We start from the raw sequence: 23,766 nt of genomic DNA, 5'->3' as shown, positions 1-23,766 counted from the left end.
TCTTCTGTAGGCTAACAGAAGAATGAGATAAAGATGCATATTTAAGTGCTATTTAACTGTCTGTAATCGAGAAATAACAGGTTTATCCCAAACCTCAGGATTTGGTTTAGGTTTGAATGAGGTTTAAATCTTAGGATATTTAACATCCAGTTGAGAGAACCAACTAGACACTGGACAATGGAGCTCAAAACCGGACCATCCCATCTCAAACCAGAAACCTGGCAACTCTATACACCACCCAGCGCCATTACAGCCTACCAAAATGAATGCTTAGCAAAATTAGCCAGCATCTAGCTGGTTATTAGCTATAGAAACATTGTGAAAGCAAAACTGTGGGAACAGCATGCATTTTGTAAATAGCTGCATGCTCATACAACACGGTGCAAATGGTACAAATGAATGCACACTGGTCTGGTGATTTTAAATCATTATTATTTCTTTTGGCCATGAAATTTTTTAAAAATGGCAAAAATGGAGATAGAAAGGTTTTGTTCCGACAGCAACTATATATATATGGTATGTATGGTATGGTTGACTGGTATGCTGAAATGGCCTGGAGTGTTCCTGAGTTCCCCAGTGCAAACAAATGCCTCACCAAGTGTCCTAAAGGAGCGCTGCCCCTAGGCCACAGTGTACTTACACCTGCTCTTATCTTGGATTCCACAGTGACATCCCATGTTCCACCTTTGCCTGTCTAGTACAAAAGCACCACTTTGATCTCAAAATCATGAAATTCAAATTCCTCTTTCTGTAGGAGCTTAATACATATTAAACAAGCCCACTACAACACTGTCTATTCTCAGCAACTCTCAGAAAGACATTCATCAAGTACCTGCCACAATATGTCATTTTCAGTTTATCCACAGCATTGTTTTTTCATGTTACAAAAGCCACTACAGGGCATCTAAATAACTTAACAGAACTGAGCACAGGCCTAAATGTATAAATCAGGCCAATTCACTGCTGAAGACACACAGCAGACGCAACCAAAAGACCCCTCGTTATCCACTCATCTATGGGCTGAGCTTAACAGAAAAACTGCAGACGAAAACTATTTTTTAAAGTGCACTCCTACCACCTCACTACAGTGAAATCTCTCATGCTCTTTGTAGTAGGTGAAGTTGCAGTTGGCAGAACACACAGGCTTTGAAATTGAAAAGCCGTCTGGCTGCGATGCCCTCTCTCCAGAAAGAAAGGAACAAGTCTGAATCCATGCCAATTCTTCCTCCATGTAGGGAAGGTGAAGGCAGAGAGAGGGCATGCTTGCTATTTATACCACACAAGCTGGCAAAGGCTTGATATTTATACATGTTATCTTCAGTGGTGCCATTCAAATGGCAGGAAAACAAAAATCATCTATGGCCATGCTGAAATGTGCTGGAGGATATCGATTTCACCTCATCTGATTATCTGACAGACTGCTAAGAGAGCAGAACCACTGTGTGGAAATATGTCTATGCATTTAATCTTTTACATCCCTTTTGTGCTGTATGTCTTGTTTATTTGCAGCTACAGAATCTAAAGCCCAGTACAGACGAATGAAGAATATGATGTACTAAAGCTGTATGATACATGAGTCTCTTAATACCTCTACTAATTAAAATCCCATATCTTGACAATAACCTAGCTGAATATCATTGTCAATAAAGACTCTTCAGTTGAATGGAGAATGGAGAAAAAATATGAGAACAAGACAGATGAGAGAAAGAATAGGTGAAAAAAAGAAGTGCAAGGTAAATGGTGAGAAGATGGTGAGAGAGAAAGAATAAAAGAGAGAGGGAAGGAGTGAAAGAGTGTAGAGGAGAGGTGATGCAATGGTCACAGCTGCTCCCCTCGTTATCTTGAGCGACAAGCTGGAAACAAAGGCTCTATTAAAACAGATCTCAGAGGGCAGAGGATGAGTGCGTCCTGCCTGGCTCCACTCGTTTATTCAGCCTCTCGTCCTTCCTCTTGCGCTTTACTCTTTATTCAATCTCTCCTTGTGCGCAGGAAGACTCAGAGGACAGTTCATCGGCACTCAGATGGCGGTGCTGAGTGACAGCCAGTGGCCAAGATCAGCCCGCACTGAGACACCACGGTACACACTTCGCTTTAAAGAAAGCCATGATGACTTCGGGAGGCTACAATCTTATCTGGATTATGACTGGTTGTTGTGCACTAAATAAGATTTTCTAAGGACAAAGGAATAGGTTTATTATACTGTAATCAGAATATAAACAAATAAAAAAGGCATCAAACATTAGACCACATCATTATTTCTCATTCTTGGTTTTAGAGTTTGTTTGTGTTTGTGCTCATAGAAAAAGTGACACGCTGTTTCAATACAACATGCTATTGTTTTGCTAGACTGTTAATGTCATTAATAATTACATAACTAAAATACACTATGTTAATAATGTTAAATTAAATTTCAGTTATTATACTTCTAAACCGTGGAACTCAATTCCACCTTTTATTACACTGTCAAGTCCACAATAAAATTTAAGGTGGAATGGGAAAATTCGAACAAGAAGCTGGCCAATAAGAAGCTGACTTCAGCCTCGTAAAACAGTCAAACGTTGAGAGACACTTTACAAGAAACTTTTGAGGAAAAGTTTTCCGGTGGAGATGGGAGAAAAGCGGCTATAGCTAAAGCTTAAAGCAGGGCAAAGTAAATCGGCGTTTTCGTTTTTCTTTTTAGCCTATACTAGTTTATTAACACATACTGAGACACACTGGACATAAAATGCTGTTGCTACCAACTGAACAACTTTTGCTGAAATGACAAAATGGCTCTTCTTAACAGAATCCTGACCTAATCTGGCTTTTTATGCAGAGGGAGCTGGTCAGATTTCTCGCTCATCCAGTTGTGTTATGTGCCGCCACAGACTGTCCAGGCGCTGCACTTCCGCACTTCCAAGTTCCACCTTTTGCTTTCCGTCAACATTACGTTATAAATAAAAATTTAGAAAATTGATTTCTGACATTTATGAATCGATTCAGAATCGCCCACGTCTGTATCGCGATGCATTTAAGAGTCCCTATGTGTTACACCACTGAACAGTACAGAGCAAAGGTGTTCAGGGACATGGGCATTTGCATAAAACAAGTATTTATTGCTAAATACTTAAAGGGTACATTTAAAAACTGCAAGTGTCAAAAACATTAGTGTTGAAACTTAAAGTCTAAACTTAAAGTCTAATTTCAATTTATGGATTTAAAAAAAATTCTACTTAAAAATTTAACTGATGAGATTTTACACATGCAAAAGCAGCCTCCTCAATACTCCACACATTCACACAGAAACAGCCCCTACACACACTATTTTAAAAGCCACTCATGAGACGCAAAATGCTCTAATTAGGCACTGCTAATTAAGCGTGCGAGTTTGTGTGAGTGCCTGGCTGTGTGTATACACGGCACCGCATCTAAATAAGTAATGAAGGTGTTATGAGTGATCATTGCGCTTGAAAAGCACTGGGTTCAGCGAGCCAGCGGCACGAGCAGAGCGTAATGTCACCCAGCACAAAGAGCTAATTACCAAACCTGATGAGATTACAAAGCCCCTTTCACTCTTACATATAAACAGCATGACCTTTGCATACGCCACTGCACATTCCTCTCTCTGTATCGATAATCAGCTCTCCCTCCTGCACACGTTTATTCAGCTCTACAAGTGCTGTAGTCAATCCCAAAGCCCTCTCTCTCTCACTTTCTCTCTCTCTTTGTGTTTATCTGTCTATTTTTCTTAGAGAGTAATTGGAAGAGCTGCTGAATGGGGCTTTAATGAGGAGCATTTGCACAGAGCAGCACTTTCAGTCTTCACCATTAATAAGGCAAGTAATCACACAAATCAACTACAGAACCAGACACACAATCTACACAGAACAAAACCAGAGCTGCTCTCCAGTCAATAACCCAGACACCGAGAGAGAGAGAGAGAGAGAGAGAGAGAGAGAGAGAGAGAAAGCAGGAAATGAAAAAAAAAGTTTGAGATACATATATTGCTGATTTTCTTCCAATATCAAATGAAATGACATGTTCATTAATATTAAATTTTTGTACTGTATATTAACCAAGGAAAGAAGATTAACACTGATATTCATACACAATCACCACTAAATTACAACACCATGAATTATTATAGAAAATCTGTCCAGAATAATTTTAGATCGCATTGAGATATCATCCAATAATCTTCAACTACAGTTAACTTACACAATGTGCATACAATAGTAACTTAAACACTGTGGATTTAAATACAAACTGTTTGCCACAAGGTACTTTTTACATGTTTATTCAACATTTCAGGAATTGTGTTTGCATTGTCAAGTTATTTACATTGAAAGTTGATCTCTAGTTTTGAAATATGATATTAGTTTTATTAACTCGATCTGATGTTATGCAGCATTTTCTGTCATTTCTGAAAGTGTCAGTGTAAAACAAACATTTTTACATCATGGTTTCTGACATGAGCAGAGCAGAACAGCACAGAGTTATGAGCAGTTTGTGAAACGGAGCAGATACCCGGGGCACAGATACCCCACACACGGGGCACAGATACCCCACACACACATACACACCCACACGCACACCCACAAATGTATACACACACATATACACACACACACATACACACAAATACAGACACGCTCGCACACACATAAATACCCCCCCCACACACACGCACATACACATAAACACACAAGCACTCAGAAAGTAATATATCCAGTGAGAGAAAGGTTGGGGAATAATGTGTGGGGTAACTCAGTCCTAATTAAATCATCTGGACAAAAGCGCATGATTTGAAGTGTTTTTTGAAATAGCTGTGTGTCAGAGCTCATTCCCTGTATTTAATATCTCTAGGTGAGTCTGCATTCTGTCCTCCTCTAAGCTTGCCCTGCGCTGCCGCAATGCAAACACTGCTGTTTCACTCCACTGACCTGAGGCTCCTTTATGCTATATGAGAGCTCAGTGTAGTTCGGGGGGAGAATAAAGCAGCAGCAGATCTACTGTAGAGGTTAGAGAAGCACAACAGAAAAAAAAAATTATAGCTAGCACAGATGTTTCTGGAACAGCAGACGGCGTTGCTTTTTAAACACAAAAAAGAAAACTTTGCAAAGGGCCATCTTGTCCCACTGCCCCTCTCACTGGGGTAAGAATCCTCCCCACCCCCACTCCCTCAATGAATCATGCATCTTGTTATAAGTTGTAGAACATATATAATTTATGATTCAGATTATTTCTAGTCTTTGCAGGTCTCAAAAATATGTCATTAAAGTTTAACCCAAGAAAATATATATTCTAAAACAAACAAAGGCCTCAATCAATTTACATCAATAATTTTACCTCATTGTAATGATAAATAAATAATAAACTGTGACAAAATGCAAATGACAGAAAAACAGGAACGCTTGAGATTTCTACACTGCTCAAAAATATAAAGGGAACACTCAAATAACACATCCTAGATCTGAATGAATGAAATATTCTCATTGAATACTTTGTTCTGTACAAAGTTGAATGTGCTGACAACAAAATCACACAAAAATCATCAATGGAAATCAAATTTATTAACCAATGGAGGCCTGGATTTGGAGTCACACACAAAATTAAAGTGGAAAAACACACTACAGGCTGGTCCAACTTTGATGTGATGTCCTTAAAACAAGTCAAAATGAGGCTCAGTATTGTGTGTGGCCTCCACGTGCCTGTATGACCTCCCTACAAAGCCTGGGCATGCTCCTGATGAGGTGGCAGATGGTCTCCTGAGGGATCTCCTTGCAGACCTGGACTAAAGCATCCGCCAACTCCTGGACAGTCTGTGGTGCAACGTGGCGTTGGTGGATGGAGCGAGACATGATGTCCCAAATGTGCTCAATCGGATTCAGGTCTGGGGAACGGGCGGGCCAGTCCATAGCTTCAATGCCTTCATCTTGCAGGAACTGCTGACACACTCTAGCCACATGAGGTCTAGCATTGTCCTGCATTAGGAGGAACCCAGGGCCAATCACACCAGCATATGGTCTCACAAGGGGTCAGAAGGATCTCATCTCGGTACCTAATGGCAGTCAGGCTACCTCTGGCGAGCACATGGAGGGCTGTGCGGCCCTCCAAATAAATGCCACCCCACACCATTACTGACCCACTGCCAAACCGGTCATGCTGAAGGATGTTGCAGGCAGCAGATCGCTCTCCACGGCGTCTCCAGACTCTGTCACGTCTGTCACATGTGCTCAGTGTGAACCTGCTTTCATCTGTGAAGAGCACAGGGTGCCAGTGGCGAATTTGCCAATCCTTGTGTTCTCTGGCAAATGCCAAGCGTCCTGCATGAGCCAGAAAGCATCGGTACTGAGAAGTGGTCTGTGGTCCCCACCTGCAGAACCACTCCTTTATTGAGTGTGTTTTGTTAATCGCCAATAATTTACACCTGTTGTCTGTTCCATTTGCACATTGAACAGCATGTGAAATTGATTGTCAGTCAGTGTTGCTTCCTAAGTGGACAGTTTGATTTCACAGAAGTTTGATTAACTTGGAGTTACATTGTGTTGTTTAAGTGTTCCCTTTATTTTTTTGAGCAGTGTATTTTGCTAATGAATTAAATCTTAGTTAATAACGTTATATAATGTTATTACAATTCATTTAATAATAATAATAATTTTTATTATTGTTGTTGATGTTTGTTAATGCAACAATAATAACATATTGAACAAAGCAATAGCACTCAACATTTAACTATTGCAAATAATTATTAAACCTCTGGATGCATGAAATCACCAGTGAGAATAAAAATGCTGCAAAAAGTAAACAATATTTCTGGGTCAGTGTGCTGATGGAGGATTTTTGCCCCTTGTCTTGTTCTTACCCCAAAAATCTAACATTTAAATGTACATTTATATTTATAATTACATTTGCATGTTCACTTAAAAAAAGTCTCTTAGTGTAATTGAAGCACATACATAACTATGATCCAATGACAAAAACATCAACGAACCCCAAAGGTTTACAAGGGAACACATCCCAGCAATGTGTTAAAATTCATCAGTAGATTCAGAAAATCTGTTGCTTGATAAACACATCAGAGTAAACAGTAAATGTGAGATTAGATTTGGCCCCATCATTTGACTGAGACAGAAAATAAGGGGGTTGCATCTTACACTGGAGGTATTTCTTCCCCTGAGTTATATATATAGTAGACAAAAGCTGTACTTCATAATGTAACAAAATCAAAATCATAATAAATCAAATGTGGTGTAAGAGATGAGAAAAACTTCTGTAAACCAAAATAATATTTTTTAGATTAAAAACTTGTATTAGAAAAACCTTTTTATTAACAGCCTTGTAACATTGTTACATGCTCTGCTGTGTTATGACCAGACTAACCACTGCCCCAACAGTCCTCCTCTCTGTCCGTAATTACTGCTCAGCCTCAAGGCTGTCTGTGCCACAAACAAAAACTGAACAAAGGCCACAAATTGTGGCAAACCCATTATAAATTAAAAAGCAAAAGGAGTAATTATAATTAGAATTCGCCTTGAGATAAAGTACATGTTCATTTTTACTACGCAAGGCAAGGAACTGCTCTTTGGCCATTTATCTCACATTTCACATGTAATCTCAACATAAAGCACTAAAACTGCTCTGTAACCAAATTCTATGAGTTTTTCCATCTCTTGTTCTCTGAGCACAGTATAGAGTGCAGTCTAGCACTGGGCATCAGCACCTGAGTGCTGCACCGCACTGCAAGTGTCCTGCACATTTGTGTGTGTTGAAGAATCCACTCCCTGGAGGGTTTTGTGCATGCTAGCAGCTGTCACTGCAGACTAACACCTGGGAATATGACATCACCACCAGGCTGAATGTAAAGGTTACTCAGCCAACAGTGAACACAGTTCTGTTTGCAACACCGTTCTCTGAAAAATGCCTTCTATGAGATTCCCTGACCTACAACAGACAGATATTAGATACTTCTTTAGCTGTTTCAGAGGTGTGGGACAGAGAGCTGAAATCCACTTTTGTTCTCTACAGTGAAATATAACACCATTTTTTCCTGCTACAGTGTTCAGTTGTGGTTGGTATGTACAACCCCAATTCCAATGAAGTTGGGACGTTGTGTAAAACATAAATAAAAACAGAATACGATGATTTGCAAATCCTTTTCAACCTATATTCAATTGGGTACACTACAAAGACAAGATATTTAATGTTCAAACGGATAAACTTTATTGTTTTTTTGCAAATATTCACTTATTTTGAACTTGATGCCTGCAACAGGATTCCAAAGAAGTTGGGACAGGGGCAACAAAACACGGGGACAGTTGAGGAATGCTCAAAAAACACCTGTTTGGAACATTCCACAGGTAAACAGGTCAATTGGAAACAGGTAAGTGTCATGATTGGGTATAAAGGGAGCATCCCTGAGAGGCTCAGTCTTTCACAAGCAAGGACGGGACGAGGTTCACCACTTTGTGAACAACTGCGTGAGCAAATAGTCCAACAGTTTAAGAACATTTCTCAACGAGCTATTGCAAGGAATTTAGGGATTTCATCATCTACAGTCCATAAAATCATCAAACGATTCAGAGAATCTGGAGAAATCTCTGCAAGTAAGCGGCAAGGCAGAAAACCAACATTGAATGGCCGTGACATTTGACCCCGCACTGCATTAAAAACCGACATCATTCTGTAATGGATTTTACCACATGGGCTCAGGAACACTTCAGAAAACCATTGTCAGTGAACACAGTTCGTCGCTCCATCTACAAGTGCAAGTTAAAACTCTGCCATGCAAAGCAAAAGACATAGATCAACAACACCCAGAAACGCCGCCGGCTTCTCTGGGCCCGAGCTCATCTGAGACTGGACACAAAGTGGAAAAGTGTCCTGTGGTCTGAGGAGTCCACATTTCAAATTGTTTTTGGAAATCATGGATGTCGTGTCCTCTGGGCCAAAGAGGAAAAGGACTTCCAAAGAGGAAAAGGATTGTTATCAGCGCAAAGTTCAAAAGCCAGCATCTCTGATGGTCTGGGGTGTGTTAGTGTCCATGGCATGGGTAACTTGCACATTAAATTGCACCATTAATGCTGAAAGGTACAGGATTTGGAGCAACATATGCTGCCATCCAAGCAACGTCTTTTTCAGGGACGTCCCTGCTTATTTCAGCAAGACAATGCCAAGCCACATTCTGCATGTGTTACGACAGCGAGGCTTCGTAGTAGAAGAGTGCGGGTACTAGACTGGCCTGCCTGCAGTCCAGACTTGTCTCCCATTGAAAATGTGTGGCGCATTATGAAGCGCAAAATATGAAAACAGAGACCCCGGACTGTTGAACTGCTGAAGTTGTACATCAAGCAAGGCTTGGAAAGAATTCTACCTACAAAACTTCTAAAATTAGTGTCCTCAGTTCCCAAACGCTTATTGAGTGTTGTTAAAAGGAAAGGTGATGTAACACAGTGGTAAACACGCCCTTTTCCCAACTTCTTTGGAACGTGTTGCAGGCATCAAATTCAAATGAGTGAATATTTGCAAAAAAACAATAAAGTTTATCCATTGGAAGATTAAATATCTTGTCTTTGTAGTGTATTCAATTGAATATAGGTTGAAAAGGATTTGCAGATCATCGTATTCTGTTTTTATTTATGTTTTACACAACATCCCAACTTCATTGGAATTGGGGTTGTAAATGCAATGATCATTATTTCTATAAACAATCTGTAAAGCTAACAAAACATGTTCCCACTGTGCATCAGTCCATTTCAGATCAACGTCAGTGCAGAGACGTCAGCAGTGTTTCTGGACATTATTGACATATGGTCTTCACAGTACATAGTACAGTTTTACACAACAGTTTGTATTCCCAAGCCCATGTTGTGATATCTATCACAGAAGCATGCCTGTTTAATGCAGTGCCATCTGGGGGATCAAAGGTCAAGGGCAGTCCATCGTGGTTTTCGGCATTGCCCTTTATGCACAGAGATTTCTCAAGAGATTTCTTAAATTTTTATTACATTAAATTACATTTATTATATTAGATTTTACAGTATGGAGGGCGAAATACCTCAAATGCTTGCAATCGCTGACCAAGGAAAGATATTTTGAAACTGTTCGATTTTTTTCTGATGCATTTTTGGCAAAGTGGTGAGCCTTAACCTAACTTTTCCAAAAACATTCTCTGTCCCTGGAGATCTACATATCTTTATATCTATCTACAGTATCTATACATATATAGAGAGAGAAAGATAGATACTCATATACATACACACATTTCTGTATCTCTACATATAACTCTCTCCCTCTGTATCTCTGTATCTCTGTCTCTCTCTCTGTTACTGGGTAGTCTGTGGGTCCCGAGGGTGTTCCTAAAAGCTTATGTAGAAAGGCAGAGTGCGAGAGAGAGTGAAAGCATTTCCATGTTCATTTTTCCCCTCTGCCTCAACCCCAACCCCAAACCCTCCCACCTTCTCTCTCTTCTCTTTTCTCTCTCTTCTCTGCCTCTCTTGATGTACCAATTGAACCACCACCTCTCTGAGCTGCTCTCTTTCTCTAATTGTATGTGAGCAGTGTTCTATCAGTGAAGCTGACAGAACATTGACATTAGTTCCAGCCACACCTCCTGATAGCTTTGATATGAAAAACAATACAAATCAGCTGTTTTAATCACCAAACCATTTCTATCACTGCTGGACACCAAGTGACATTAATGCAATGCAATCCATCAAAGACGGAGATAAAGAAGCAAACACAGCATGTATATAGTAAAGTATACACAGCGAATTATACTGGCTAAAGTGTTTTTGCTGTTTTGTTATATGCTTTCAAAAAAGGTCTCTGACTCTCTCCACACACACACTCACACACACACACACACAGTTATATGTTTGTATGTATCTGCACATCATTCTCTGTCTGCCCGTCTCTCTTTGCCTCTCCTCTTTGGATTCTGAGATCTCATAAAGAATTTTAAATAAACAATAAATAAAGAATTTGAGTGATTATCATGTGTTACATGTGACTGTTTACAGCAGCTGTCAGGATAGTAACAAGTTCATGGACACACACACACACACACACACACACACAGCTCTTTTGCTGGAGCTTACCTGAAGTTTAACATTAACATGATATTAACCTGACTTGCTGATTTGTAGTTGTAATTTCTGTAAGCAGATGTGGATTTTTTTTGTTTGAGACAGGTGCTACAGAAGTTAAATCAATTATGATAATTAGTAGTTTCTTTTTCAAAAACATATTCCTAAGGACTAGCAGAATGGACCTCTCAATCAGCTTTTTCTCTATTCACAAAAACAAGTAGATATACAAGACACACACACAATATAAAACACACTCACACACACTGACACAAAACACACACTGGCCCTCTGGAAAAAGGTATGATTATGTGTAAGTGTGAGGAGCTCCATTCTTCAATGATGCTCCCCCATAATGTTTCATGATATAGCTGTTTGCCATTTGCACATGTACTACAGTTCTACAGTCTGTGTGTTCCTCTGCTTTTGTAGGCTTTGTGAGTTTGTGTGTCTAATTCTGTCGCTTTACATTTGTTCATTCTTTGAATCATAATCAACCTTGATGATTAATATGAGACACAGAGCAAAAATAGCTGTGCCTCAGGCCACACATCACAACACTTCTCCTTAATCTACAGAAACACACAGTCATCCCAGTACGACTACAGAAGAACACTCCTCCCACTGCACCGCACAACAAAGCCATAGCATGGTTTTCTAAACAAAACCACCAGCAAACTGGTAAATAAATCTCAGAGTTTTTTCTTCAATGGAGCAGTGGTAGAAAGTCTTAGCATACAAACATTCCAAAACATTCATGCACAGCAAACTCAAACTTTGATGAAAACACACCATTTAACTGTGAACACATAGGTCAAGAACACCACTGCTATACCACTGATGCTATTACCTTGACAACGTTCACACAGCTGCATGCCACTGTTTGTTGCATACCGTCAGTGTTCACACAAAATATAGAGCGCTATTTTAACAGCATCGCATAAACACAGTACAAGACTTGTGATTACAGATGTCCCAATCTGATCCAAAGCCAGGCATATATAGGCTATAACTCCATACAATCCATCTTTGCAACATATTTCTTTGTGCTCTATTCAGTCACTGCTGCCATAAACACATATTATCCACAATCTGTGGTGGTGAGCCACATTTTCAGTGGTCTTAATGTGAGCAATGTGGAACTATTGTTAACAGAAATTAAAAGCTTAAAATTTAAATGAAAATATTTCCATTTTCACTAAAACATGTTTAGCCACATGTAAAATTGTGGGTATGCTCCAGTTAAATTTTGATTTGATGTCTTTGTTGCTTGCCATGAGTGACATGCCTCTTGAACCATGTACAAAGTCGCTCTCATGTTTTTCACTCGTGATTGGTGTAAAAACAAATGCAACACAGAAAGGTTCTGCTTTATTGGCCCCTTTTTAGTGAAAAACTGCTGGTAGGCAATACCAGTCCTTTTAAAGCTGAAAGAAAGGAGCAGGCTACTTCAGAGGTGTAAGGAGCAATGCACAACACTGTAAAATAGTTATACATAAGTATAACTATTTTATAATAGGTATAAGTTATACATTCGTAGTGTGCATATCTAAAAAAGTAAGTAATAGGCAGTCAAGATGATCAGATTGGTGAAATTGGATCATACATATATAGACATTATAAAAAGTAATTAACAAAAATGTAGACCAAAAAAAAAAACTGTCAGACTATGCACAATAGCTTATTATTACAGAGTAATATTTATAAAGTAACATAACTTGGATCAGGCTCCAAAAACGTTCTAAAACAATTACAACTAACAAAAAGCACTGATGTATAAACTAGAGTTTCATACACTAGCATGAGGCAGATTTTGAACAAACAGCTGCATTTCTGCTACAGAAACGTTCTTGCTACTGTCCTTGCAATCAAATGTCTGAAGGCTCTTCAGAAACCCAGGAATCTATATTATCACTCAGGGAATGACAGGGAGGGTGCTGTAAAACAAAACAATTGGATTTCAATTGGGTGCTGTGCAGGGACATGTCGTAAAGGGTCCTTTATGTGCAATCAATATGAGGTGGGATGAGGCAGGCGGGTCCCGCTGCAGAGGCAAGCGCCGCAGGCCCGCGTCTCTCTCTACAGTTTGTTTTTCCCCTGAGTAGAACCTCCCCCAGCCATACTCAGCATCTGCCTCTACCCTTAATTACCCATAGAGTAACAGCAGACAGAGGAGAACAGCGCTAATCCATCATAGCCCAGTCACATTACATGATGGTGAGATACAGCACAAGTCCCGTTGAGCCTTCAATCCACCTTTTGATTAAAATGTCCCAGCAAATTCAGTCCTTCTCAGTGTAATTCATAGCTAAATTAGATATGAACAGAAGCAACTTTATTATAAAAAGTCAATAAGAGCAGAAAGCAAACGTCTGGGATAGATGTGAGGGATAGACTGTGAAATGAATCAGACTTTATTTAACATAGCGCTGAGCCGCAGGTGCCGAACACTATACGATGTGGCTGCGGTTAGACTATAGATGAGAGGCAGAATCAATTTCTGATTCTATTATCTAAGAACACAGAGATGACTAGTATTTGAACTGAGATGAATAGCTACACTGAAATCAAATTTCACATAAAATAAAATTTGCAAACCGCAACAAGGATTGTGTACAAAGCTGTGGTTTAATCAGATGAGGATCTGCTGTGTAGGCAGGATGTGATGGTCACATTTTAGAGACTTCCAAAAGATAATCACATATAGATAGATCAACTTTTTCAGGTGATACAGTTGCTAGGCTACGGTGCCATTGCTTTAGTCTAGTACCATAGCAGGCCAGCAATAGAAGGCTCTCTCGTTTCACTTCATCACACCAGCTTAGATACTGAGCAGCAAAACCTAGACCTCACTGCACATGAGTCAAGAGAACAGCAAGGGAGTGGAGTGTAGGAACGCAGGGTTAAGAGTATGAGCAGAAAGCCTCTTACCTGTCTCACACCTCTTCCCAGTGAAGCCTTGTGTGCACATACATGTGTTGGGGGAGACACAGGAGCCACCATTTAGGCACAGACCGTCACACAGAGCTAGGGGTCAAACACAGATCACATACAGGGCAAGGCTCAAATAGATTTTTGCACAGCATTTTGTTGTTTTCACTATGACACTCTGTTACACATAAACTTATGAATGTATATAAAGGTCACACAGTTTGTAACCAATCCTTACAGTGTAATGTAGTGATAAGTTGTAATCCAGTATTACAGTAATCTGTATTTTAACATATCACCTGTAAACATAATGCAACTGATGAGCCAGTAATTTACTGTAAATTGCATCTGCAAAAAATGACTAATTATACATTTTATAGACATTTTAACTTTGCCTATGAATTAAACAGCACAAACATAACCAGAACTTCTATCTGGCAATACCAATACATTTTTGTCAAAGCCAAAACATTTTGTGAACAATTTTGTTCAACAATCCAAATTTGATTAAACGGTCCAGTGTAAACTTTAAAAGTCTTTAAACACAAAATCATCAAAATAAAAATACTTAAAATGTTTCCCTTAAAATTCCATTAAAATGTTTATTTCTTTTATACTGTCACATCTCATAATACTGGATAATGCTCAATGCCAACCACATAGTAATTTTCTGTGTTATTGCAGAAAATGTATAAAGATGAGTTGATTTCGCAATAAAATGATGAATACAGCTTTGCACTCTGAAAATATTGTGAAAACCTGTTTTGCAGAATTACAAAACATCATTTGCATTTATTAGCATTGAATCAAATGGAAACAAGTCAGAAGCGCAGACTTAAACCTGTCACTATAGAATGTAAATCAAATGTAAATATATTTCATTATGCGACTATAACTATGTAATTAATTATGTACATAAGCAAAAGAACACAAGAGGGAGTGTATTACGGCGAATAACATTGTGCAATTCAAACTGTAGATCATCTCAATCGTGATGTTAATCACAATAAAAGACAACCTTCAGCGTTTTTAATTGAATTGAGAACCATTTGTCACTCTGTTTGCACACTGTGAAATTAGACCTCTGCATTTAACCTATCTGTGCAGTGAAACACCCACATACAAGCACACTAGTGAACACACACACTAGGGGACAGTGAGTAGACTTGCCCAGAGCAGTGGGCAGCCCTATCCACGGCACCCGGGGAGTAGTTGGGGGTTAGGTGCCTTGCTCAAGGGCACTTCAGTCATGGACTGTCAGCCGAGGGGATCGAACCGGCAACCTTCCAGTCACAGGGCTGGTTCCCAAACCTCCAGCCCACGACTGCCCCCTTTAATGCTTTTATAGAGAGGTTTTGTAAAATAAAGAACAAAGAAATGCAAAAAAGCCCTGAACATTGCAGAAAAAGTGCTTTAATTGTTTTTTACTGGCAGTCCCTTCTGGTAAGAAAGCCTTTTGTGTTACTGATTAGTGGCAGTGACAGGTTTGGAATTTGACATAGTCCTGTTGTCACAATCTTTATCAAAATCTGATCAAACAGTCTACAGGTCAAATATTTTCTTATAGAAATTCTGTAACATATCCATTTTCAGGTTTTGTATGCACTAATGCAGAAGTGTTTTAACAGTTAGCCACAGCACATAGCAAGTCGTTACTTAGCAACCAGTGCTCGATTATTATAACAAAACAAAGTTTTCACTAATATTAGCATGAGTTTAACACTTCTCAACAAATCAGACTGTGCCAGAAAATACTTGTAAATGTTGTATGAAATGTGAAAAGAAGCTTCTATGTGGGAGAGATAAAACCTAAACTGCCAGGTGAACTGTGTGTAAATAAGAGCAGGTAAGTTTGGCTGTGTTGGGCAGGGGTGTTTCACCTCGGCAGATGGTGCCATTGCCGGTGTAGCCGGGTTTACAGGAGCAGCTGTGTCCCCCGACAGTGTTAAAACACAATGCATTCTCATCACAGTTGTGCTGTTCTGACACACACTCATCATGCTCTGTAAGAGAGAGAGAGAGAGAGAGAGAGAGAGAGAGAGAGAGAGAAAGAGAATATGAGACAAACATCATGATAATTAATGAAAACAAAAAGTTGAACTGAGTAACTTTCAAACAGTGGTAGTGTGTGCTACTGTCCTGAGGCGAATAAAGCGGAAATGAAACCTTGGAAGAAATCAGGCTCAGCAGGAGAGCTGATGGATTACTACAACAGCCTCCTTTAGAGCCAGAGAAGGTGAAAGAAAACTTTGCACTGGAATGACTTTGAATTGAACTTTTCAGCTTCCTATGCAAACATTCTGAGATACGCATGCACACGCACACAGACGGCAGGACCTTGTAACGCTGAAGATGCAATTTCTGTCTGCCCTCCAATTGACCATGAACACAGGGGGAGATCTTTATCCACAAGGGATTGTGGGATAGATGTATTCTGTTAGAAGTTCTGCAAACGTTCCATAAATAATCTGCTTTGATTCATATCATGGGTGGATCTAGCAGAAGTGTTGCCAAGGTCAACTCATCACCTGCATAGTTTTCAGCATCTTCTCAACAAACTTAAGTGATGCTTTAATAACACCATGTAACAATTTAAAAAAAAAAATGTTCCCAGTTGTTAAGTGTGTTTTCCTGATTGTTTGTACCTTAAATGAATAGAAAAAAGCTATTATTCCCTATAAACTTTGCTTTTGTGGTCAGCACAATGATATTTTGAAATTGATCTATTTTTAAGGATTTTCGCCATATTTCAAGATACTTAAGAAGCTTCTGGAATTGTGAGAACTATCAAGAAGTTTCTAGAACTGTCCAGAATTATCTAGAACTTTCTGGGACTGTACAGAATTGTAGATAGCTGTATAACTACAGTTATATAGGGCCACTATAGCCCTTCCTGAGAGACGGAGAGACATGATCTAATTGATTGGGATTGCATAGTAAGTGGGCAACAGCCATCACAGACAAAGGGGAATTGACCTAGACAGACAGGTGTGAATTCATTCTCTATTCAGATTCTGATAACAACAGTATTCACACTTCACCCCACACCCATTACAGGAGGAGCTTAGGAAGGACCACTACTTTCAAATGTATATATTGTGTGTTACTCTGCTACCGGGTGATCAGTCTTGCTCTGCTGAATCCTCAGTACACGCTTGTACTTTGATACTGCATGGAATAAAGATTGACCATTTTTATCGAGTTTGGAGAGACATCCTTTTTCCTTACAGTACACAGCAACTTAGTCAATTTAGATGGCATCAAGAGGTTGCATACATCCAGCAGACACATTTTGCTATGTATGTGGCCATTTTATAAAGACAAGAGCGAAAAAGTACTCTGTGGAAGCATCTGCTAAGATGTGTGAGGCCTACAAAGCATACTTGGGCATGCCTGTTGGTGACCAAGACAAACCATGGGCTCCTCATTTCACATGTGAGCACTGCAAGAAAACTCTTGAAGGTACGCGGATAAATGATACTCTCTTAAATAGCAGATTAAAATTTTTATTTTGCAAAATTTTTAAATCAGTTTAAGTTTAAAAGAGCTTTAATTAACACCTTTTCACATGTTGTAGTTAAATATATCAAATATATAGAGATATATTTTATTGTTTGATATATAACAGATTTCAAACTGTGTTAATATCGCACCTACCTCTAGTCATTAGTGTGAAATAGGCCTAAATCAAATTCTCAATCCAAATTTTATTTTGTTTGCTTATAGGTTGGTACAGGGGAGAGAAGAGAGCCATGCATTTTGCTGTCCCAAGAATTTGGCGTGAACCGACTGATCACTCAACAAATTGCTACTTCTGCATGGTGGACCCTTCCAAACGTCGCACTGGCAAAAATGCAACGCCTGTAACGTATCCTGACATTCCTTCATCTACTGCCCCAGTACCACACTGCCCTGAACTTCCTGTACCAACACCTCCAGACAGAGCAACACCACCTTCAGAAGAAAGCAGCAGGTCAGACACCCAGGAAGATGTTGAAGATCACGATTTCTCTTCATGTGCAGATGAGGAGCGGAAGCCATACTACCCTAACCAAAAAGACCTCAATGATCTGATCAGAGACCTTGGTCTCACCAAGTCCAACGCTGAGCTTCTGACATCAAGGCTCAAGCAATGGAACTTATTAGATGAAAGTGTCCAAGTCACAGGTCAGAGGAAGCGTCACCAAGTTTTTTCCACCTTCTTCAGTCATCAAGACGGACTGTGCTTCTGCAACAATGTGGCCAGTCTATTCGAGGCTATAGGTATCACCTGTAACCCGAATGAGTGGCGTCTCTTCATAGACAGCTCATGCAAGAGCCTCAAAGCCGTGCTGCTTCACAATGGGAACAAGTACCCATCTCTTCCTGTAGCTCACTCGGTGCACCTGAAAGAGGAATACACCAGTGTCAAGATGTTGCTAGGTGCCTTGAAGTATGATGAGTACAGCTGGGAAGTTATTGGAGCTTTCAAAATGGTGTCATTCCTGATGGGCCTCCAAGGTGGTTTTACTAAGTATCCTTGCTTTATTTGCCTTTGGGACAGCCGGGATACTAAAGTGCACTACCACAGGCGGGACTGGACTCAGCGGACAGAGTTCACTGTGGGGAAGAACAATGTAAAGTGGGAGCCACTGGTGGACCCACGCAAGGTGCTGATGCCACCACTACACATCAAGTTGGGGCTCATAAAACAATTTGTCAGGGCTCTAGATAAGGAGTCGAGAACCTCCAAGATCTTTTCCCTAAGCTTTCTGAAGCAAAGATCAAAGCTGGTGTCTTCGTCGGACCACAAATCAAGAAGATCATAGAGTGCAGTGAAGTGCCCAAGAAGCTGAATAGGAAGGAGAGAGCGGCTTGGAACAGTTTTGTCGCAGTGGTTCGCCGCTTCCTAGGCAATCATAAAGATGAAAACTATGTACAACTGGTCCAGACTCTGATAAAGAACTATGCTGCAATGGGCTGCAGGATGTCACTCAAAATCCATATCCTTGATGCTCATCTTGATAAGTTCAAAGAGAACATGGGAGCTTATTCAGAGGAGCAAGGCGAGCGCTTCCACCAGGACATTATGAACTTTGAATGCCGTTACCAAGGACAGTATAACGAGAACATGATGGGCGACTATATTTGGGGATTGATTCGTGAATCTGATTTGCAGTATAGTCGTAAATCTCGGAAAACCACACACTTCTGAACAGTTTTTGGTAATCTTTGTAAATTTGCAATGCCTATAGTGTTCTTAGTCTGACTGTATAAATGAGTAGATGCAAAATCGTCTGTTTCTATAATAAAAATTCATAATTTTCGTTGCCGTGGTCACAAAAGCGAAGTTTATGATGAATGTAAGCAATTTTTAATTTGTTTTAGACATAAGCAATTGGAATATAACATTAAAAAGCTGGGAACAAAACTTGTGTTACATAGTGTAATTAGCCTAAGACCCAGTTATATGAGTGCCTTAAATGTTCAGTGAAAAATCTAATTTACACACACAATTTCACATTTACTCTAGATGTAGCTGATCGGACAAGACATATTTGGAGTTTCTACTTTGATTCTTCAATTTTAATCTGGTGACCCTAGAACTCAATAGTCACCTAAACAGTCTAAATCATTTCCATAAAAACCTGCCCAGAACGTCTCTCAACCCACTCAAATTGCACCCAAATCAATCTTAAGTAAGGGCACACGGATGAGTCAATGTGCTTTAGGAGAAAGTATGACTTATTATGCTCTTTAAAATGAAAACAACTTCATGGCCAGCCCTTTCAGACAGCATGTGCACTTGGTATTCACAAAGCAGACATAAATTAAGGCACTGATCTTGAATCAAATTCTTCTGTATTTATGACTATCACTTCCACAGTAACTGATTTTAGATCAGCACTCCTACTCCTGAGGTGGTTTGTGAGCACAGAACCTGTTGTTTAAAATGTCTGCCCACAGCTTTCAGCTACACAGTTAGGTTTGGCTAATGGATTTATAGTTCATTGACAAGTCAGTGCACCCTTAATTAAGACATGAATGCGGTTTGAGAGACATCTTGATGATGTTTTGCTATATAATTTAAGTTATTTGGGTGACTACTGTGTTAGTGTCTGTATGCAATGTCAGCCTCACAGCTCCAGTTCTAAACTAAAGAAGCAAAATTTGGTCTCCAAACAAAACATAACCCTAACCCTAACTACATCAACGATAAGTGGAAAAATGCGTAAATGTTGTAAACTATTGTAAACTCAATGTAAACTATTCCTTTAAAACAAATATGCATACAAAAGAATAAAAAATCCAAGTATATTCTGTTCAGCACAACTACCAAACTAAGATGCAGTCTTCAGTAGAAAAGTAGACTTAAGATTTTTGCAAAGTCATGCTTGAATTTGCTTAATTCCTCTGACTAACTTTCAACTGAACTTCAAACTGAAGGTCCACTGTCTTCCCCTGTTACATCTATCTGCACTATTTGGTGTCTGACTTAAGCTGCCTGTACTTACAGCCAATAAAGCCTAACTGTTAATAAAGCTAACACAGACAGTCTGACATGTTCCTCCATTAAAAAGTCTGGTCCAATGTTCTTCAGATGGAAAGCCTGCATGAATTCCTTGATGGGTTGGTAAGTGTCTGTATTATTTTGAAGACTGGGATTCAAATGGATAGAGGGGAAAGAGAGAGAAGAGGGAAAGACAGACAGACAGAGGTAGAGAGGAAGATGGAGAGGAGAACAGAGAAAGAGATAGACAGAGAGAAGGGGGGGGTGACTCACTGACTTCTGGAGAGCCAAAGTATGACTCATTCCTGCATGAGTGCTCTTTGGCTGAAACTATGATGAACAGTGTTTTTACTTTACCTCACTTCACATTCAAGACAAAAATGAAGTGGAACTATGACCACTGAATTGTGAAAGTGTGTATTCTGCCATTAATCGCTTAAACGTCAAGAGCCCACACTTTAACTCCTCAATTCTCATAACTACATAACTTACATATTAGTTTGACAGTACTGAATAATTCATAGCAGTCACTAAATAATGTCTTATGCTTAATAACTGAACAATAAGCCTGCAGTTGACAGGGTTTTAACCTCATTCCCTTGTGGGTGTCCAGTTGTGATGAACATTCTCTCATTTCTTCATTATGCTCTAGAACAGTGGTGGTCCTGGAGATCTACCACACTGGAGAGTTCAGATCCAACACATTCAGCTCTGTATTTTTTTTTCTTTACTTCTGATGCTCTTGAAGGCCGTCATTGCGTAGATCATGTGTTTCATTAGGACTGGAGCCACACTCTGCAGGGTGGAATATCTCCAGCACCAGGATTAAGCACCCCTGATCTAAAATCATGTCCTAAACACCCTTTTGTGCCTTGTAAAATGAAACTAAAAATTGAAACTTTAAAGAAAGCATCAAACTGTCATGAAAAGTTAAATACTGAATAGTGAATTGTGAGTTCTGACATGTAAATCAGCTCTCTAAACTTTATCATAAGAACCATGGGATGTCTGAGTTGTATACTCCACCAGAGAGAGGTGTAGAGCCTGTATCTTACATTTTGGTCATTCTTTTCAAAAAATGGAAGCATAGAAATTCTGCTGCAGCCAGCTGAAGGCTACCATGCAGTTCTACCACATTCTATCTCTATGTAATATTAAATTAAACATAGAAGTCCTATCACAGGGAGTCAGAATGAAGCAGGAATGAATTGTCAAACTGAGGGGCTGAGGAGATTAACCCAAGGTCACTGCGGCCTGCTGACAGCTGGACCTGCCTGCTGTGTGCCACTGCATGCATATCGACAGGACTGCAGAAATGCTCTGACACTTTCTCTCCTCCTGCCACTCAAATCTACTCAAATCTCTCTCTCTCTCTCTCTCTCTCTCTCTCTCTCTCTCTCTCTACATCTCTCTCTACATCTCTCTCCACTGCTGTTCATGCTCCTGACAGATAAACAATCAATTATGTACAGGCAGTCACCAGGGGATGCCTGCTCTCTCTCCACTCCTCTTTTTTACTGCTGTTGGAACATCTGCGCAGAGGCAGAGGGCTTGTTGTGAGTGAAGCATACGAAACCCAGAAGCTGGATGCTAATGAAGCGCGTTTATTTATGGAATAAAAAAGAACCTGAAAACAAGCTCTTTCACCCCTCGCGAAGTCAGCTTGCAGTGTAACACATGCATATCAGACACTATCCCCAAACACATGAGTGCTCTGAAAAGCAACAGATGTTAAGTTTACGCATTTGGCTTTCTTATCAAGCCAAGCAAGCTGTGTTCTGGAAATGCAGGCATAAAGCAATAAGAAAAGGAAGTATGGAGTTAGAAAACTGACAGAAAAGAAATTCTCATGCATTCATCAGCTTCTATCACTCCTGAAAAAACCACTGACGTCATCGCTCAGTCGTTTTCCCCACAAAATAAAATAAAACCAGGATTGGATCCATTCTGTTGGGCAATTAAGCACAAGGCTGACAGGAAGCTGCTGCAAAAGCATAAAAAAAGTAGTGGTTGGTTCTCCATTACTAAAAGGAATCATATTCACTGAACTACATTTATAGGTCTCGACCACAGATCCAATGATGTACTGTTCTTTTTGAAAGGTCTGAGCAAGGCTCACATGCAGGCAGACAGACTCATGGGGAAACGATGAGGAGACAGCAGCATCTCACTAGTGCACTGTTGCTGGCGGACACTTTGAATTGGACCACTCTAATCCTGCATCCCTTGTGAGCCCCTGTGGGTAAGTGAGTTAGCTGATACACACATACACCCCCCACCAGCAACACAATCTGAAAAGACTCAGGCAGCTCTGTTATCATCAGATTAAAGCGCTCTTACACACCTCTGGACAAAAACCCACAAATAGACACACACACACAGATCAAGAGAGAGTAGAAAGAGAGTGAGATAGATGGGGAACAGAAAGAGATGGAAGGAAGGGATTATAGGCTAATCTTTATTAGTGTTAGAGCACTTGAGGCCCTGCCTCACCTCACCGAGACAAAAGTGAAATCTTGACCTTCATGCTGAAGGGGAGAATGGAGGACTGATTATATAAGAGGTGATGACTGGCCAATCAGAACAGGCTGTTGAACATTCATTGACCCAACACTGAAGTAACTGACAGGATCTGATTACACCTGGATTAATAACACCTTATGTAATGGCAAGTTATATCTAGCCTTCAATACATACATTGCCCATCAATGGTTGGGAACACTTAGCTTTTAACTCTATCAATCTGAACGTCTCATTATACAGAGAATTTGTCAGTGTTCCCCTTAACTCGATTAAATATGTAGCAAAATGGATCATAACTGGAATTTCCTGGGTGTTATTGTGTTTTCTAAAATGGGGAACCCTCAGGGCCTGCTAACAGGGCAGTCTAATTTCAGTGTTAGAAATGGAAAACAGTGGCAGCAAACATTGCTCTATGCCAGGCCTCATTACTGAAAGAATCATTGAAAAAATGCTACATACCAGGTAAAATATATGTTAATATCCATTACAAGCCTCAGACAAATCACATACGATCCTTTGCAATCTTTAAATGTCAGTGTTTAATCCATAAAAGCTGAAAATGTTCATATGAATCGCTGTTAGCTTAACATTAACATAGCACTAGAATAGACACTAGCATTACTGTAGAGGTATTGAATAACTGTCTCCTTGTTTTTGATTGAGCTTTCACATTTATGGCTTGCATCGAAGACTTAGCTCTAACAGTCGTGTTTTACGACTGGTTTTCGACACATATTTTATCCCCTTGTTGTGATA

At 39.8% G+C, this 23,766-nt stretch overlaps 1 protein-coding gene and 1 long non-coding RNA gene across 2 annotated transcripts in view; one reads left to right on the top strand and one right to left on the bottom strand.

Moving 5' to 3' along the window:
- The window catches only part of nell2a (neural EGFL like 2a), a 76,870-nt gene that overhangs the window by 11,525 nt on the left and 41,579 nt on the right, over window positions 1-23,766 (bottom strand). Inside the window, exons 14-15 of the mRNA XM_017699391.2 lie at window positions 15,878-16,000; window positions 13,998-14,093 (exon numbers count right to left, since the gene is read on the bottom strand). Of these exons, the coding sequence (XP_017554880.1) occupies window positions 13,998-14,093; window positions 15,878-16,000 (219 nt within the window). The remainder of the gene's footprint in view (window positions 1-13,997; window positions 14,094-15,877; window positions 16,001-23,766) is intronic.
- On the top strand, window positions 17,395-18,042 carry LOC119264411. Its single transcript, XR_005131012.1, has 2 exons — window positions 17,395-17,459; window positions 17,724-18,042. It is a non-coding gene; the product is annotated as an uncharacterized LOC119264411 (long non-coding RNA).

Source organism: Pygocentrus nattereri, chromosome 11, assembly GCF_015220715.1.
Source record: "Pygocentrus nattereri isolate fPygNat1 chromosome 11, fPygNat1.pri, whole genome shotgun sequence".
Classification (NCBI taxonomy): Eukaryota; Metazoa; Chordata; class Actinopteri; order Characiformes; family Serrasalmidae; genus Pygocentrus; species Pygocentrus nattereri.
Note: the sequence above shows the minus strand (reverse complement) of the source record. Positions and strands in the feature narration are given on the sequence as shown.